Raw genomic sequence first — 20,244 nt, 5'->3', positions numbered from 1 at the left:
AGAAAAGTCTCATCCTAGGAACAGATGTGGCCAAGACAAAGGGACTGAGATAAGTCAATGGCATTTTTACAGGAGACAGGATGGGAAGGTATATAGTCAAGATAGCAATGGCAATCGGTGGGTTTATAAAAGACGTCAGTAGACAGTCCGTCTCCAGAGCTGGAGACAGAGATATTGAGAAAGGGGAGGGAGGTGTCAAATGGTTCAAGTAAATTTAAGGTCAGAGTGGAAGTTGGAGGCAAAGTTGATTAAAATTAACTTAAATTAGCATGGGTGCATGAAGCAGACCAAGGCAGTCGCCAGTTTCGCAAAGGAATTAGCTCAGCATGGTTGGTGTTAATGATTAGTGTATAAGGAGGATTTTACATTATCAGCTGAACTTATCTTGCTTTTTACTGAAAAACAAATTAGCTTATTGGTCAAGGTTTTATTTTGCCAACCAAAATGGTTTAGCAATCGCTGAAAAACAAATTGTCACATTATATCTTTGTTCTTCAAGGCCTCACAGACCTCATGAATCAAAACCGTCGCTTATCTTTCTAACATGCCTGCTCATTATAAGGACTGTGAGTGGACAACACCATTCCAAGTTTTTAAAAAAAATAATCTGTTTTTAACTCTTTCATTACATTTCTAAGTACTACAGCTAATTGCAATATGATTCTTTAAAGAACAGCATGAAAAGGGAAAGGTGATGTAGAGCTATAAATTATGAGTAATGAGACACAATCTTGGCTCAGCAGATTATGGTGTTGAACCAGTTTGACTGCAGCTAAGAAACAACATGGGCTGGAAAAATTGAGAGGAGATGTTAGAAATGAGGAAACAAGATGCATTTAGAACTACTTTGATCTCCATATTTGGCAATTTAAATTAGTGATAATAAGTTGCAACACAATGCTTTTCTGGAAGCAGGATAAATTAACAAATCAAAGAGCACGCCTTGCAAAGTGATGAGGAAGAGCAGTAGGCCTCTTCTAATGCTGGAACCTTCTGGAATGTAACAAAGGAGGGCCAAGGAGCTTTGGGAATTGGATCATTTAGGGAACGTTATGTCAGGAAACGTTATGTCAGGAAACATTTTGGAACCCAGCAAAGAAGGAGCAAGAAATTAATAAAGAAGAGAAACCTAGAACATGGGAATAACCTGGCAGGAAACAAAAACGGATTGTCAGAGCTTCCACAGGTACTCTCAAAAAAGTGTTTTCTAAAATTAGGTCCTTTTTTGTAGAAATGGGAGAATAATACAGTAAATAAAAAAAAGGCAAAGGAATTAACCAATTACCCTGTGTCTGTAAGGATACACAAAATATCTGGCAGAAACACAAGAGAATCAAAAGTCTAGCAAGACTTAATAAATGACAGAAGGATTTTATTTTTGACAGTAATAGACAAGTCAGTGAAACTGAAAGCCAGTAAATCATAATGGTCCAATCATGTGCACACTCTACTTTTGAAATAAGTAGCTTTTGGTGCATTGGTTAACAAAATGCTGGGGGAGCTCAGCAAGTCAGGCACATCTGTGCAGGGGAATAAACTGCCAAAAGCTTCAGGCTGAGCCTTTTCATCAGGATTGGAAGGGAAGGGGGCAGAAGCCAGAGTAAGAAAGGGGAGGGGGAGGGAAAGGAGTACAAGCTGGTAGGTGATAGGTGAAGCCAGGTGAGGGGGAAGGTAGGTAGGTGGTTGGGGGTGAAGTAAGAGGTTGTGAAGTGATAGGTGGAAAAGGTAACAAGCTGTCGAAAGAGGCATCAAATAGGAGAACATAGTTGGCCATGGAAGAAAGGGAAAATGGAGGGGAATCAGAGGGAGGTAAGAAGAAAAGGGATGAGACGAGAGCCAGAATGGGAAAAGAGAGAAAGGGAGGGGAGAACTTAATGTATAATAGCCTCTAGTAAAACAGGTTGAAGACCTGTATAAGGGTAAACATCTTTTTGGAGATGTTTAAGTAAACAAATAGGTGTAAAATCAAAAATAATTTCCCATTATTTTCACTGTAAAATCTTCTGTTACTATTTCTAAATTTAAGAATTTCATTCAAAAATACCTCAATTATTTAAAGGTTGTGGTTATAATGATAACCTGACATCAGTAGTGGGTAAGTTTTGGAAGGTATTCTAAGGGATGCAATATATAAGTATTTGGATAGATGGGGACTGATTAGGGATAGTCATCATGGCTTTGTACATGGTGGATCATGTGTAACCAATCTTACAGAGTTTTTTGAGCAATTACCAGGAAAGTTGATGAAGGCAAGGCAGTGGATGTTGTCTACATGGACTTTAGCAAGGCCCTTGACAAGTCTCTGCATGGGAGGTTGGTCAAGAAGGTTCAGGCGGTTGGCATTCAAGATGAGGTTGTAAATTAACTTAGACATTGGCTTTATGGGAGAAGCTTACGATTGATAGTGGATGGTTGCCTCTCTGATTGGTGGCCTTTGACTAGGGGTGTGGTGTGCTCCATGGACTGCTGCTAGGTCAGTTGTTGTTTGTCATTGACAGACAGGCAGACATACTTTATTGATCCCGAGGGAAATTGGGTTTCCCTGTTATCAATGATCTGGATGATAATATAAACTGGATCGGCAAATTAGTGCATGACACTAAGATTGGTGGTGTAGTGGACAGTCATTTGGAACAATGGACTGAAAAATAGCCGATGGTATTTAAAGCAGACGCATAAGGTGTTGCACTTTGGGAAGACAAACCAGAAGAGGATGTATATGATGAACGGTAAGGCACTGAGTGCTGAAGAAGAGAGGGTTCTTGGAATACAGATCCATAATTGCATGAAAGTGATGTCACAGGTTGATAGGGATGTAAAGAAAGCTCTTGGCACAGTTGACCTTCATAAACCAATTGAGTACAGGAGTTGGGAAATGCTGAATAGGTTAGGACTGCATTCCCCAGAGCGTAGAAGAATGAGGGGAGATTTGATAGTGGTATGCAAAACTATCGGGTATAGAAAGAGTAAATGAGCAGGCTTTTTTTTTTAAACTGAGGTTTGGGTGAGACTAGAACTAGAAGTCATTGGGTGAAAGGTAAAATGTTTAAGGTGAATTTGAAGGGGAACTTTTTCCATTCAGAGGCTGGTGAGTGTGTGAAACGAGCTCTCATTCAAAGTAGTGGATGCAGGTTTGATTCCAGTATTTAAGAGAAATTTGTATAGGACATGAATGAGAGGGGTATAGAAGGCTTTGATAGATGCCACTAAGCAGAGTAATAGTTTGGCATGGACAGGATGGGCCAAAGGGTCTGTTTCTGTGCTGTAGTAGTCTATGATTCCTACGTATGAGAACTAAATGTGAGACGTGATCTCATAAGAAATTTTTATATTTGATAAAGATGCAGGGAGGACATTTTCCAGCTTAATGAGTGTACAGCCAGGGGTCACAGTCTTGAAATAAGGCATTTAAGGATGGAAATGGAGAGAGATTACTTCATTCAGAGGGTGGTAAACCTTTTGGTATTTTCTATCCTGTGATGCTTTGGAGGCTCATTCATATATTCATTTGAACTGGGTGATGAATTTCTGAAGATTAAGGAGGGAAATTATACTTAAGAGAAATGAAATTATAGTAGGGTTATTATTTTGATGAACAGTAGAAAAAAGCTGGATGACCCACTTCTGCAAGTAATTATGGTCTTGTAACAGATAGAAATTGCATGGAGTTGTAGTGGGAAGTGTTTATGAGAAGATAATGAAACTTATTTCGTTAGTCGGTTGATGCAGAATATTAACAGCAAGTCCTTAGTTTCTCAAAGTGGTCATAGAATCACAAAATGGCATGGAAGAAGGTATTTGTCTTATCAAGCCTATATAACTCTGAGTAAGGGCATTCCAGCTCGTATCACACTTCCTTCATTAGTCTTACAAATTCCTGCCATTCAGATCCATATCCAGCACCTGTTTCAATACTGCAGTCTGAATTTGCTTCTGTTATGGTAATGCCTTCCAGTTGGGTTTATGGTCTAATTTTTATGTTCTGTTGAAGGTTTACAGCTTTTTGGACAAAATGTCTTGTTATACGGAATTATACAAGCTCAAACCAAATGATATACTTTCACATGAGGATGAAACCCAGTGGAGAAGGCAAACACCAAAACTACTTTATCCTCTTGGTAAGTTTAATATAATCTTACAGAGTATAAAAACCACATGTAACTCCTGCCCTTTATATTTATTTTCCCTCTAAGGTACATAGAACATTGCAGCTCAGTACAGTCCATGATGTTGTGCCAACCCTTTAACTTGTTCCAAGATCAATCTAACCCTTCCTTCCCACATTGCCTCCATTTTTCTTTCATTCATGCAACTACCACTCTCTGTGTAAAACCCTGCCTCTCGTATCCATACATAGTTTGATAATAATTATAGTAGCATGATGTTGATCGGGGGTTCCCAACTTGGGGTTCACAGACCCCTTAATGGTATTGGTCCATAGTATTGAAAAAAAGTTTGGGAACCCCTGATGTTAGAGGTTCGGGTGGAGCCTGTCTCATCAGAACAGTTCCTTCCTTCCCCAAAACTGGTGCCAATGTTACATCAGTTCAAACCCACTTCTCCCACACTAATCTTTGAGTCATGCATTTAACTCTAATCTTATTGACCCACGTGTCAATTTGTACTGGTTTTGGGTAGCAGTTCAGAGGTTATTAACTTTTTTTATTCCACTTTTTAATTGTTTATCCTTCAGCCTTCACTGTTGTGAAGTAAGATTTTCAGACCTGTTGGGCAAGCTCAAGGGCTGAGGCTCTTCCAGCGCTACATCTTGGAACACCCCTCCCCTCCCACTTCACAGTCACACTCTCTTCTCCCTCACCATAGATCAAATTTAATCTAATGGGTGTAACTGCCTCTTGAAATACAGTGTCAAGGTAACACTCTCCCTCCCTGATGTGTTGCAGAGTTTGAAGCTCAGATTCTAGGTCATCATCTTTGAGCCTGATTTCCCAAGCTGGCAGCACTTGCTGCAGATGTGGCCTACCAACTCCCACATCATACACTTACAACACATCAGCTGATTCTGCATCTCTATTTTGTTTAATTAGTTGTAATTACTGGTTCACTGCTCAAGTTTAAATGACAAGTGGTCATTTAGCATAGGAATAATGTGTAAATTGCACTGAAAGCAGAAGTAAAGTTTCACAGTAAGTTTAATTGCTTGAATGCTCTGCCATGGACAATCCCAATCCTGGCGGGTTGGGCATGGTTTTAGCAAACCCATCCCATAAAAGCCCAGTGCTATAGAAATGCTCACAGAAGCTTCAGAGACCTCGTTCCTGGGAGAAGGAAGAATCTCTGATGAGCTGCTGGCAGTGGCCTAAGCCCTAATAAGGCTGATGGGCAAGTTAAGTAAGTTAAGAAACTGGGTAAATGGATTGACTGTTGTGCTTCTCCTTGGTTATCACATTCCTTTGCCTGTTTTATAGCTAAACTGCACCATGTTATTGCAGTTATAGACTGGATACCCTTAAGATCTTTAAATATTAAAGAACTTAGAGGTTTAAAGACTATTATCATATGTACATCGAAACATAGTGAAATGTGTCAGTTGTGTCAATGACCGACAGTCTGAGGATGTGCTAGGAGCATCCCACATGTGTCACCATGTTTCCAACACCAACACTACATGTCCACAACCTATCAACCCTAACCTGAATGCCTGGAATGTGGAAGGAAACTGGAGCATTTTAAAGATATCCACTCCATCATAGGGTGAGTGTACAAACTCATTCCAGACAATGGCAAGAATTTAACCCTGATCAGTGATCACTGGTGCTATAAAGCAATTGTGCTAAGTGCTATGCTACTTTGTTGCCCTTTTCTATTTTAGAAAATAAGATTTGAAATATAAAAGATGCAAGAAAAAGTTGGTAAAGCGGCAAAATTGCTATCCTTGATGAGCCTACATTCGATGCCAAAGTAAATGAAATTAAGGAGGAATATACTGTCATAAGCTCAACCGCCTTATTTCTGACACTTCGTGCATTCAGATATAGAATTTTTAGCCCATTTCTCCTCTCTCTGTTTGAATCGCTGCCTATTGTGCTTAACCCAGCTCCCCGAACTCCCATCGGGCTATATGCCCCTAGAATTTTGTTGTCCTTCCTAAATTTACTTATTCTTTCAACACATTTAACTCCATGTTCCGTCAGACCATCCTTCTGTACATGTGTCCTCCTTATCACTTGTTCCGCCTCACCTTTCTCTACTATACACTTAATATTCTGGAACCGTGTAGTCCCCACCTGTCCTTTATTCTTCCTCTCGCTATCCTCTCTCACATTCTGGATCCCCGCCCCCTGCAAATTTAGTTTAAACCCCCCCCCCCCGCCCCCCCCAAGAAGCACTAGCAAACTTCCCTGCAAGAATGTTAGCACCGCTTCAGTTCAGGTGTAAACCGTCCCTTCGGAACAGATCCCACCTTCCCTGGAACAAAGCCCAATTATCTACAAACCTGAAGCCCTCCCTCCTGCACAATCCTCTCAGCCACGTATTAATCTTTATAATCTTTCTGTTCCTTGCCTCACTCGCACGTGGCACAGGTAGCAATCCTGAGATTGTTACCCTGGAGGTCCTGCTCTTCAGCTTCGCACCTAACTCCCTGAACTCCCTACGCAGGACCCCCTCACTCATCCTACCCACGTCGTTGGTCCCTACATGGACCACAACATCTGGATTCTTGCCCTCCCTCTCGAGAATAACCTGCACCCGATCTGAGATGTCTCGGACCCCGGCACCAGGGAAGCAACATACCATCCGAGACTCCCGATCTTCCCCACAAAATCTCCTATCCGCCCCCCCTGACTATAGAATCCCCTATCAATACCGCTCTCTTCTTTTCCCTCCTCCCCTTCCTAGTCGAGGGTCCATCCTCAGTGCCAGAGACAGGACCACTGCAGCTTGTTCCTGGTAGGTCATCCCCACCAACAGTATCCAAAACGGTATACTTATTTTTGATGGGAACGGCCACAGGGGTGCTCTTCTCTCTCTGTCTGCTCCCCCTGCCTCTCTTGACTGTCACCCATTTGCCTACCTCCTGTCTTTTCGGTGTGACTACCTCCCGATAACTCTTATCTATCTCTGCCTCTGCCTCCCGAATGATCCGTAGTTCATCCAGCTCCTGCTCCAATTCCCTACCTCGGTCTGATAGAAGCTGCAGCTGGATGCACCTATTGCAGGTGTGGTCATCAGGGACAACTATGTTGACCCTGACCTCCCACATACTGCATACGGAGCACACCACTGCTCTAACTGTCTCCCCCATTACCTGATCCCAGATTAGTCAGAATAAATGAAAAGCACGTACTCAGGCTCACTGATTTCTTCTTGCCGAAGTCCTCTTGCGCCGAAGCCCGCTGAACCAAAGCCCAGCACTCTGCTCCTGCGCACTCCGCTGCCCGCTCCTGAAAGTGGGCCGCTTTTTAAAGCCCGTGCTTGCCGCTGACGTCACCCCCGCTTGCGCAACTTTACCTTCCTCCTCAGGTACTCTCCAGGTAGGTCCGAGGGTCTCAGCCTACCTACAACAGCTGATCCTCCGATCTTCCGATCTCCAGTCGTCTGTCGATCACAAGCACTCCTTACTCCCGCTCCGTTGCCCGCACCGGACAGAGTTAAGGAAAAACTTCTTCTCCCAGAGAGTTGTGGGGGTCTGGAATGCACTGTCTTGGAAGGTAGTGGAGGCCAATTCTCTGGATGCTTTCAGGAAGGAGCTAGATAGGTATTTTATGGATAGGGGAATCAAGGGATATGGGGACAAGGCAGGAACCGGGTATTGATAGTAGATGATCAGCCATGATCTCAGAATGGCTATGCAGGCTCGAAGGGCCGAATGGTCTACTTCTGCACCTATTGTCTATAATGGACACTATATTTTCCTTTTCATAATATTAAAAATGTCATTGCATATTTGTTTTTATTTGATCTAATTTTAGGATCTGGAAAGGCCAATATACGTATGCCACAGGGTACGTATGGAACTGTGATGCCTACAGCGCAGGGTTACCTTGTGCGTTGGCATTACTCGTACAGTGCCTGGACAATTTTCACTTGTGAGATTGAAATGCTGCTCCATGTGGTTTCAACAGCAGGTAAGCTGCCAGTTGCTGTGCATCACAGCTATTCACACTTTTAATTACCTCTGTTCATTTGCAGGGTGGAAATGTCTGCATTTACATTTTGTTAATCAATATAGACCACTAAAATGCCTTGTTGGCTGGCACAGGTGTGTAAGCTATTCTTCATGGTTGCTTAATTCTCGCTTTATAGTGTCCTTTTATTGTGCCTGTTTCACTGTGGTATTTATATAATTTCAGTGATTTTTCTGTGGAGTTTCTTCAAGTTATCAATTTTTAATGAGTTATGGTTGTTTATAAAGCATTTTCACATGAACTATTTGTGATATCTGTCTGTGTTGCTTAAATATTTCAACAGCCCACTGCCGAATTATGTAATTGATGGGCTTGTTTGCTTAAGTCCAGCTGAAGGAACTACAAATATTTTGCAAGTTATTGCTACCAATTGACATAAATGTTTTGTTCCCTTTAAGGTGGTACATTTGCATGGCATAATTTAAAGCTGGAGGGTATCTCCACTAATTTAATTTAAGTTGTTTATTTTATCAGAAGAGGCTTACCAGGAAGGTGGCTGGATTACAGAGTGTGAGCTATAAGGAGGTTGGACAAACTTCAATTTTCTCTGCAGAGGCTAAGGGGAGAACCAGTAAAATTATGGAGTAGACAGAATCTTTGCTCCTAGGGGAGAAATGTTATTTTACTAGAGAACAGGCATTTAAGATGAGAGGGGAATAGTTTAAAGGAGTTATGAAGGGCAAGGTTTTTAGACAGAGAATAGCAGCTGCCATAACGGGCTGTGAAGGGTAGTGATAGAAGTTGATAGAATAGTAACACTTAAGAGGCCTTTAGATAGACACATAAATATGCTGGAAATAAAAAGATCTGCTTGTTCCTATGTTGTGCTGTTTTCTGTCTGGTAGCATTCAAATCTTGCATTAGCTTTTAAATAATAAAATCCTTTAATTGCTCATCAATAGATTCTATGTACAATTTCGTGTTGTTTTTGTACCAGATGTTCTCCTTCATTGCCAAAAGGTCAAACCTATCATTGATGTGGTGCATAAAATCGTCAGCACAGATTGGTCCATTACAGATTGTCTGCTGCCAATTACTTCACGCTTATACATGTTAATTCAGAGGTAAGAATGTTCAAAAATTTATTCATGGAACTGAGAGTGAAACTTGTTCTCCTCTGTGGTATTGACAGTACATGTAGTTGCATAATAAATTAAATGATGTAGTCATAATCTAATCAAAATTCAAAAAGAGGACAGAAAAAATTCCACAATGACATTAATGTTGTTATTTATATTTTAGAGTGTAAATTTAATCTAAAAACAACTTGCCTGTAGTTAAGAACCCAATTATGCAATAGCTATTCATATCTTGTATTAGGTATTTTAGTGTCTGAGAATGTAGAAGAGGTTGCTTTTTTCTCTTGCTGATGATGGTCTTGTGTGCTTGCTGCAGGCTTAGTTCCGTTATGAACCCTCCAATGGAAGTGATTGCTTCTTGCGTAAATACCTTAACTGTTCTGGCCACACGGATGCCAGCCAAGGTAAGACTTGATGAGAGCAATCACCAACATTGTGCCGAGCATGTTGTTAAGGTCCTAAGGAAGCCAAGGAATCTTTATTTTCTCCGATCTTTTTAGGTCTCCCTGCGCCATACATCTTCTACTGCCTGAGAGTGTGGACAGGCTAACTGTTCCCAGTCCTCTGCAGTTCTACTATTAGAAAGGTCATGGATGCAGCGGAGGTTGACTCGCTTTTTTTCTTTTTTCCTCTTATCCTGTTCACTCTTATGGGGAATCATTAAGTCTCTGCTGGCCAAACTCCTTGACAGCACAGGTGAGACGAGTAACTCGCCATAGGAAGAAGTGTGTATGAGCTCATTTTTTATGTTAGAAGTTTTTTGGTTTGTTTGTACTGTCTTTCATTCCACGACCTATCAGTTTCCATAGAGAAGCAATGAACTTTTTGATCTGAAACTTGTGTTTTTTTACCTTCTGATTACTGAAAATTGATGATTAGGAATTGCAGTTTTGCTATTGGGCTAAATGAACCCCTTTGCAATTTTTCACATGAACATTGGGGGAAATAAAAGATCATATATAGTCCAAAATTCAACAGGTTAAACTGTAAAAAATTTAGTTGGGAAATCAGGTAGGATTTTTTTTAAAAGTGAATTTGGACTAATTTGGCTGTAAGATATCAACTGTCAGAATGCTCACATCCTGCTCCCCCATCTCTGGAAGTACATTGGGGACCACTAATCTATTACTACGTGAGGGCATGGCTTACATTATTTTGTTCATGCTACAATACATAACAAGCCCATTCAGTCCTTTGGCTCTCAGCAGATAATCCTTACTTAGCTATATCTTTCTAATTTGATGTCTCTCGATCAGCTTCCTTTTAATTGGAAGAAACTAGAACATCTGGAAACCCACAGGTATCAATAGTTTCCAATAGTTTTAATACATTACAATAAGCCTGTTATATTGAAGATATAGAATAGTATATTGTGTCATTAACTGGATTAACTATTTTTTGTACTTAGGTATGGTCAGATCTACAGCACACAGGCTTCTTACCATACTCTGTGACACAAATCACCGGAATTGTGCAGTCTATCAGGTATGGATAACAAATTACTTCTGATATATAAGATCCTAATGATTTGACTGACTAAGTATTGCCATGTTTAATATGTCTTGCATTTTTTATTTTCTAGTGTTTTCTTTCGTTTTCTTACTGTTTGCTATATTATTGCCTGTGTACATCTACTATGCTCGCTGTGGAAATGGCCTTTTGTTAAATTGAAATATTCTATCTCTAAAATGTTAACACAGTCCCTTTATGTATCAAATATTTTTAAAACAGATCTTTAAAGGATTTCTACCTCCATAGATACTGCCTGACCTATTCCCAATGTTTTCGTTATTTTTTAAATTGCTTTCCAGATATAAACTACCTCTAACGTGTCCACTTTTCCCATACAAAATTTTGGAAACGAGATAGATCAAAGTTGGTGCATGAGTGTGCATTTAAAGGGATATTTGAGAGTTGTGAAGGAGAGCTAACAGAGGTTGTAAGACAATGCTGGGAGGAAAGGTGTATTGGAAGGTGTATGCAGTATTAGAGTTGTACATAATTTAGAAGCATTTAAAAAAAGAATGCGTCTCATGGAGAAACTTCAGTAAAAATGGTTATCTTTTTTTTACTTTTGCTCTGCTTTTTGTAGAGCTTCTTATTAATGTCATTTGAATGGAATATATACTTTTGGGTATCTGAAAGATTAGTTAATGTGTTCTGCTTATCTTGGTTTTGTTTCTGTTAAAGGTTTATTGTAGCATAGAATTAGACTGCATATTTGGGGTTACGGATTTGCTCCAAATTTTACTCTATCACTCCTTATGTTAGACCTGTGTGGTTTATACTTTTTTAAACCCCCCCCCCCCCCCACTGCTGCTCTGACTTTACTGTACTGGCAAGAGTATATCTTAAATCTTTTAACAGTGGGGATATCAGCTTTTCGCTATTCTTCAGGAGTTGACTGTTACCCTCTGTAAGTTACTTATGAGAAAAGTTGCCTCTTGGTTAAAATTTTATTGATGGAAGAAATGGGCATAAAATGGTAACTTTTTTTTCCTCCTTGCAGGGCTGAAGGGATGCAAGCTGGTAGCTATGGTAATCTTCTGCTGAGTATTGAGAGACCACAGGGTGAATATAGTGTCACAAGAGCATTTCTGCAGCTGGTTATAACACTGGTCAAGGTAAAGGTCACCTTTAATTAGAAGCTTTGCGTTGTTTAGTTCTGCCTATTAGAAATTAAACAATCCCCAAAAACCTATATTGGTATAGTATTACTGAAGCTAATATACAGGATTGAAACATCTGCAATATTGCCTTCTGAATATTAAAGTCCATCTATTCGAGGGAAATTAATTTGGTACAAACATAAATTCATAATTTATTTAGAAGTAGCTATTTCCCAGTGTACCTTTTCTTCAATCTGTCCAATAATTGAGGTTGTCATACACTAGTGGCAATATTATTAAGTACATCGTACACCTGCTCCTTGATGCAAATATCTAATCAGCCAATCATGACAGAAGCTTAATACATAAAAGCATGCAGATATGGTTCAGAGATTCAGTTGTTCATCAAAATAGGGAAGGAATGTGATCTAAGTGACTTTGACCTTGGAATGATTATTAATGCCAGTCAGGGTGTTTTGATTATTTCAAGAATTACTGTTTTCCTGGGATTTTCATATGCAGATCTCTAGACTTACAATGAATGGTGCGAAAAATAAACAACATCCAATGAGTTGGCAGTTCTGTGGGCGAAAATGCTTGTTAGTGAGAGAGATTAGAGGAGAATGGCCAGACTGGTTCAAACTGACAGGAAAGCAACAGGAAAGTTCAAAGTTCAAAACTCTCACAACAGTAGTGTGCAGAGGAGCATCTAAATGCAGAACACGTCAATTCTTAAACCGTCATAAGTCCATGAAAGTGTATATTGGAATGTCAGGCTGAGGAATCTGACCATCTCAAGTATCCTTGAGAAAGCAATGGTTGGCTGCTTTTTGTTTTTATAGCTTCTGACCTATAAGGTGACAATTCTTCCTCAGAGCTATTGGGTGAAGAGGTTTATGATTTCAATCAGCAACATTGAAGGACCTTGCAAGTTTTGGAGGTTTCATTCACTTTTTACCCTTGTCTTAGCTTTTTGAAATCACCTTGAGTGTCCTATAAAGAAGCCTTAATGAGTCAATGAAGTGGAGTTTGTAGATGGTGCATCTACATTATTGCTAGATGAAGTTAACATTCAGAGTGCTTATTGTTTGCTACCATATTTGGAGCTATGGTGATTTGGTACTACATTTGGCATGCACACCAGTGGTGATTATTCCATTCTCTGATATGTGCTTTGTAGATGGTGGAAAGAGTGACGAGTAAATTCTGCACATCCTGCTTCCCCATTTCTGGAAGTACATTGGGAACCACTAATCTATTACTACATGAGGGCATGGGTTACATTATTTTGTTCATGCTACAATACATGACAAGCCCATTCAGTCCTTTGGGTCCTTTGGCTCTCAGCCAAGCAGTCCTTATTTAGCTATTACCTTTCTAACTTGATGTCCCTTACATGCCAATCAGCTTCCTTTAAATTCTTTTGCCACTTAGAATAAGTAATAATTTATAGCAGCCATTTAACTTATCAACTCATCTCATGGATGTTGGAAGAAACTGGAACATCTGGAAACCCACAGGTATCAGCAAACTCCTTGCAGACGATGCCCAAGGTCAGAATTAAAACATGGTCCATTGAGCCATGAGCCAGCAGTGTTAGCTGCTGCACCCACAACACTAGCCTAAGGACAATGAGTTGCAAATAGAATTGGCAGTTGTGCAAAAATTATTTTCATGATCTTAAGACAAGATTGTCAGTGAATTAATGGAATATACTTGGACTCTTCTGATTTTCTGGGATTAAGATGCTTGACATACAATGGCAGCCACCTTCTTCACTCTTTTTTAGTATTGAGGTTGGTGATTGCTTGATTTGGACAGCAAAGTGGGTTTTCTTGCATCTGTGCAATCTACTAGATTCACAGTTGTTATATATCCAGATATTTCATGAACTTCTGTTGCACATGTAAATTGCTGTGATGAGGCATAACAATGTGAAAACTTCAAAATTTCATCAAAGGATACCATCCTTAGTAAAGATGTGCAATTTTCAAATTATGAGATATCCATTTTGTTGCCCCTTTTGTTTTTAGCATACTTGCACTATTAACTTTAATGTGACCCACATATTTTGTAGATTATTTCATATTATTTCTGGTTCATAAAAAGGTACTGTAATAATAATAATAATAATAATAAGTACTTTATTGATTCCAAGTGGAAATACTATCGTTACAGCAACATCATTTAAAACTGCACATCGTAGTTTGCAGACTTGACTAATAATAAAATGTAGAATAGTAATATACACAATAATAATTTACCAGTGTATAATAATAATGTACAAAATAATAAAGCAGAGACTATTGTACTATGATGTGTGTTCTACTGTTGCACGGGATGAACTGTTGTATATGCTTATTGCATTTGGTAGGAAAGATTTTCTATAACAATCCTTGTGACAGCAGAGCTGAATGAAAGGGTGCCTGTCAATTTGTCCATGATGGGTAACAGTTTGTTTAGTGACCTCCTCTCCAATACTAACTCAAAAGAGTCCGGGTTGTAGCCAAGGATGGATCCAGCCTTTTTGATGAGTTTATTTAATCTTTTTGCATCACCAGCACTGATGCTGCTTCCCCCACATAAAGCTGCAAGGAAAGCTGCACTCGCTACAACAGACTGGTAAAAGATCTCCAGCATCCTGCTGCACACATCGAAGGATCTCAGCTTCCTTAGAAAATAGAGTCTGCTCATCCCCTTCTTGTAAACAGCCTTGGTGTTGTTTTTCCAGTCAAGTCTGTTGTCGAAGTGAACACCCAAGTATTTGTATTCCTCTACAACCGCAACTACTTCTTCCACAATGTATACAGAACTTGGCACAGTTCTCTTCCTCCTAAAATCAATGTCCATCTCCCTTGTTTTGGCCACATTCACGAACAGGTGATTCCTCCCACAAACTTGTCCACCAGTCCTCTAAACTCCGACTCTTGCCCATCTCTGATACACCCAACCACCGCAGAGACATCAGCGAACTTCTGCAAGTGATAAGACTCAGATTTGTACTGAAAGTCTGAGGTGTACAATGTGAACAGAAGCAAGAGACAGGACAGTCCCTTGTGGCACTCCAATGCCATTCACCTCCATCTCAGACAGAGAACTAACCAGCCGTTCAGACTGGGGTCTATCTGTCAGATAGTAATCCAGGAGATAGTGGATTTGTCTTGCCCATCCGTTTCAACTTCTCGCTCAGAAGAAGTGGCTGGATTGTATTGAAGGCAGTAGAGAAATCAAAAAAATGTGATTCTCACAATAGCACCAGCATCTTCCAGGTGGGAGTGGGCTCTCTGCAACCGGTAGACTCCCACATGAGGTTGGTGGGCAAACTGTAGATGGTCCAATGAAGATCTCACCTGCAGTCCAAAGTAAGTCAGGACCAGCCTCTCCAGCACCTTAATCACGTGAGATGTGAGGGAAACTGGTCTGTAATCTTTAAGTTCAGATGGCATCACCTTCTTGGGTACAGGAACCAAACAGGAAGTCTTCCATAGCACTGGTATCTTTTCCTGACTCAGACTGATTGTAAAGGTGCTGCAAAATACCAGAGAGCTGCCTCGCACAGGCCTATCCTGGGGCTGATACCGTCCGGTCCAGCAGCCTTGTCTTGATATAATCTCTCCAGCTGCCTCTTAACCTGACCTGCAGTCAGTCAGGTGAGGGAGGGTGGTTATCCCCATGGAGGCAGGATGCTCCAAAGTTGGGGGTTTGGAACACAAGCACTCACCAGAGGGGAGGGAGAGGTGGAGGGAGAAGGCTTCTCGGGGCAGGGAGGGTGTGTGGTTTGGGCAAGTGGGGAAGAGGACAGCAGGAGGTCCCGTCCTGAACCTGTTGATAAACAAGTTCAATTGTTTGGCCTTATCTAGGCAGCCCTCAATCTTTCTTTCCTTAACCTTGAAGCCAGTGATCTGATTCATGTCCAACCACACGTCCCTTATGCTGTTCTGCTGGAACTTGTACTTGAGCTTTACACTTCCTCAGCTTTACCCTCAGTTCACTCTGTACTCACTTCAGTACTTGTCTGTCTCCAGACCTGAAGGCTTTCTTCTTCATATTCAAAAGTTCCTTCAGGTCACTGGTGATCCAGTGCTTGTTGCTGTAGAAGCAGCGTACAGTCCTGGCTGGCAAGATGGTGTTCTCATAGAATCTGATATATAGTCTGTGATACAATCAGTCATCTTGTTAACGTCCTCCCTGTGTGGCCAGCATAACACATCCCAGTCGGTCCTCTGAAAGCATTCCTGCAGTGCCTCATTAACATCCTGAGTCCACCTCCTTATAATCCTTGTTGACACAGGCTGCCGCTGGACTAGAGGCACGTACCTGGGTGTTAGCAGGGCCAGGCTGTGATCAGATCTGCCGTGGAGGGAGGGCAGCGGCTCTGTATACGTCCTCTACGTTCACATACAGAAGGTCCAGCGTTCTGTTGTCCCACGTAGGGCAGGTGGCATATTGATTAAAAATTAGCATTACTGCCTCAGGAGAAACATGATTAAAATCCCCAGTAGCAGCCACAGAAACATTGGGATATTGAGTTTGTATTCTATCAATGGTCGAAAGAATAGCATTGCACACTACATTTGTATTAGCTGATGGTTGAATGTAAAGAACAACTAAAATGGCAGTTGAGAATTACTGGGGCAAGTAATATGGTTGTATCCCAATCGCTAAAAGCTCGATGCCCGTGCTACTTAAATTTTCCTTTACAATAACGTGTTCGGGGTTACACCACCTTTAATTCGCAAACTCTGCAATCCCTCCTCCTTTCTTGCTGCTTAGTGTAACATTTCTGTCTACTTGGATGGTCTTGAAACTGGCTATGGTAGCGCTATGGTTCAGAAAATGGTATAAAGGATCAGAATATGTCTAGCAGTACATTGTTACACATATTTGATGCAAAACGTGGAAGGTTGATTGATCTGCAAACAAGGATGTTTAAAAATCAAAATTGTTTGCATTGTAACTAAACAGCATATTTATGGTACTGATGCAACTCCAATACTATAGTAATACTGCTTTGTGGTATCAATTAATGGATATAATTAATTTAGTTGGTTTTTGCATCTTGTGTTGTGATCAAGTAAAATGGCCTGAAACTTGGTTTCTTTTGGACAGGGACAACTGGGAAGCACACAGAGTCTAGGTCTTATGCCTTGTGTGGTCTTCGTCTTGAAAGAGTTGCTGCCGACCTACCATAAATGGCGTTATAATGTTTATGGCATGCGAGAAGAAATTGGTAAGGGTTTGTTCACAAGTCATTGTGTAACCTTTGTTTTAATTTAGTATGAAGGATTTGAGTAGCCTCTTAAAATAATTCAGATATTTTGAATTACAATTTATAGACACATTCATTATACATCTACAGAAGACTCGAATAATCTGATTTATTAGGGATTTTTAGTATAGAACTGGTGCATTTTTGAGGTTGTTCGGTGTTATTTTAATGTCCATAGATTTTCAATTAGCTTTTTTTGTTTAGAAGTTAAACATAAATTTTCCAGTCAATTATGAAGTAGAAAGAGAGCATGGGAACCTGGACCCAGTTAGTTGAAGGGGATCACAGGAACTGGTACTTGAGGCAGAGGGGAGTGCAACATGCAATACCTGGTGGGCCAGATGTTGAACTATAGAAACTTCCAAATAGTTCAATAACAGATGATCAGAGTTTTATTGTAGTCGAATATTTAAGGCTTATGAGTGCATATTGGTGCAACTTATGGTATCATACTTAGCTATATCATAATGCACCCATTATTGGTACAACTAGTTTATTGTTATACTTAAAATAATCTCAAAATACCGAGGGGTGATTAATAAGTTCGTGGCCTAAGGCAGAAGGAGTCAATTTTGGAAAACCTAGCACATTTATTTTTCAGCATAGTCCCCTCTTACATTTACACACTTAGTCCAGCGTTCATGGAGCATACGGATCATGGACCTATAGAAAGTGTCCACGGCATGGGTGATTGATAAGTTCGTGACCTAAGGTAGAAGGAGATGAGTTATACAGCTCTCGTTACATGCACATGCAGTTCAACTCTTTGAATGATTATGCAGAAAGTTTGAAGTTAATAACTCATCTTCTACCTTAGGCCACAAAGTTATCAATCACCCCTGATGAGTTATTAACTGATGAGATGTAACAGTAAAGCTTGTTAAATCTTCATTTATTTAAAAAGATGATGAAATGATTTTTCCTTTTCCCCTGACGGCTATGACCTTTTGGATCAGTCTTCCTGAAAGCCAAGGCTAGCAGAGTTTCTGAATATTTTTGAGCTTTGTTGATAGAAAGTTTGTTTTAGTAAGAGATTGAAAGGTTGACAAAGATGCAGGGTTGAAGTTTCATTCAGATCAACTGATTGTATTAAACGGGAGAGTTTTTTAAGGGGCTGAGTAGCCTTTTTCTATTCCGAGTTCATGTCTTCTCTATAAAATGTAGAGGAATTTGATTTTGTTTTGTGTATGAAATGGCAGACATGAAATTGAAGCAAGTGGGTGACTTTCAGATTTTCACTACCGTTCAGTCAAGTTGATCTTTGCCAATGAATATGTCATGCATTATTGTATTATATTACCGTACCTAGTGGTTTTTCTGGAAGCAGCTTAAGTGTTAAGAAATTGTGGAAGAGCAACTAGAATAATATTTACTTTTTGCTTAATTTTTAAGGATTTTATTAAAATGAGCAATGCACATTAACAAATGTGTATGATTTACTTTTCATTTCTTTTCAATTTTATGTTCTTGCATTTGCTGTAGGTTGCCTGATTCTTGAGCTTATTTATACCATCTTGAATCTGAACCCCGAAGAGGCATCGCAAGGCAGGTATGACGCTAAGAATCAATTTTTTTTATCAATGTATTTATTTTTAGAGGTGCTGATGGAAGTATATTTCACTTTATCAAAATATTAATGTTTTACTTATTTTCCTCATTTGCTAGTCCTCTCAGTCTTCAGACTATGTGCATCCATTGTTTGGCAAACACAGAAGCAGGACAAGCCATCGTAAATATTATGGCTATTGGGGTGGACACAATTGATACAGTAATGGCAGCACAACCCAACAGGTATGATTAATGTCGACATCAATCAGCTCCTTTTGCAATTCATCCAATACAGATTTTCTACTGATTTTTTGTAACCATAACCTTTGTAAATGTTGCGCAGCAGAAAATAAATGTTTACAAGACGTTGCAAAAGATTTCATTGTATATGTATGAATTGGAATGTGTTTGATTCACCAGGTAGTAATCTTCAGATTACAACTTGCTGCACATAGGGAAAGGTATTATTTTCTTTTAGCCTAATCACAATGTAGAATATACCAAGCATTAGAGTGTGGGTAATTATTTCACCTTTCTCAGTCACTATCAATTTCAAATGCTTAAGCCATACGAAATGTGTTAGATGCAAGGTAGCTCCTATTCTCTTTTTAATGTTTCCTACAGCTTTAAAATGTTGGTACTGATGATCCGTTTGACTTTTGATTTTCAATTACTTTTTGTCATTCAATATAACATTATATGATGGATATTTTTATACTGTAGGCTGGTGCTTGCTCAGGATTGCATTGACATTACTTAAGTTCCCCTGGGGAATTCTTATATTTAACCAAGAGTCTTGAAGTCATCCAGTTTAGTGTGGTTAATTGAGAAGAATTGATCTTAATACGTCATAAGATTCGATCCAAGAAAAGGTGACAGAAGTTTGTGTAGGAGAACACTTTGCATCTTGTGGTCACGATGCCATTAGTTTCATAGTAAATATGCCAAAAGAAAGGTCTGATCTGTGGGTTGAGATTCTAAATTGGAGAAAGGCCAGTTTTGATGCTATCAGAAAGGATCTGGCAAGTGTGGATTGGGACAGGCTGTTTTCTGGCAAAGGTGTACTTGGTAAATGGGAGGCCTTCAGAGTTAAATTTTGAGAGTACAAAGCTTGTATGTGCTTGTCAGAATAAAAGGTAAAGATAACAAATGAACCTTGGTTTTCAAGAGATACTGAGGCCCTGGTTAAGTTTTTGTTATATTAAAAGGGAGGTGCAGAGCAAGTAGAGGCAGGTAGGAACAAATTAAGTGCTTATGAAGTGGAAGATATGCAAGAGAATGCTTAAGAAAGAAATTAGGAAGGTTAAAAATTCATTGGGTTGTCCTAGCAGACAAGGAGGAGGAAAGTCCTAAGGGAATCTACAGATAAGAGCAAAAGGATTGCATAGAGCAAAATTGATCCTCTCGTAGAGCAGAATGGTAATCGTGTGGAACCAAAAGAGATGAGGGACCTCTTGGATCATTTTTTTTCATCTGCATTTACTCAGGAGATGGACACAGAAGTGAGGCAAAGCGACATCAACTTCATGGGCCCTATATACAGAGGGGAGGTGTTTGCTGTCTTGGGGCAAAGCAAGGTGGATAAATCC

The 20,244-nt window shown here is 39.9% G+C and overlaps 1 protein-coding gene across 1 annotated transcript in view; it reads left to right on the top strand.

The window, feature by feature from the left end:
• The window catches only part of nup188 (nucleoporin 188), a 117,329-nt gene that overhangs the window by 35,785 nt on the left and 61,300 nt on the right, over window positions 1–20,244 (top strand). Inside the window, exons 15-23 of the mRNA XM_073052718.1 lie at window positions 3,992–4,118; window positions 7,935–8,090; window positions 9,088–9,214; window positions 9,546–9,633; window positions 10,638–10,714; window positions 11,739–11,853; window positions 16,948–17,068; window positions 18,590–18,656; window positions 18,773–18,898. Coding sequence (XP_072908819.1) covers window positions 3,992–4,118; window positions 7,935–8,090; window positions 9,088–9,214; window positions 9,546–9,633; window positions 10,638–10,714; window positions 11,739–11,853; window positions 16,948–17,068; window positions 18,590–18,656; window positions 18,773–18,898 — 1,004 coding nt within the window. The remainder of the gene's footprint in view (window positions 1–3,991; window positions 4,119–7,934; window positions 8,091–9,087; window positions 9,215–9,545; window positions 9,634–10,637; window positions 10,715–11,738; window positions 11,854–16,947; window positions 17,069–18,589; window positions 18,657–18,772; window positions 18,899–20,244) is intronic.

The sequence above is a fragment of the Hemitrygon akajei genome, chromosome 7 (assembly GCF_048418815.1).
Source record: "Hemitrygon akajei chromosome 7, sHemAka1.3, whole genome shotgun sequence".
NCBI classification, from domain to species: domain Eukaryota; kingdom Metazoa; phylum Chordata; class Chondrichthyes; order Myliobatiformes; family Dasyatidae; genus Hemitrygon; species Hemitrygon akajei.
The sequence above is the reverse complement of the archived record's forward strand: the minus strand, read 5'-3'. Positions and strand labels throughout refer to the sequence as shown.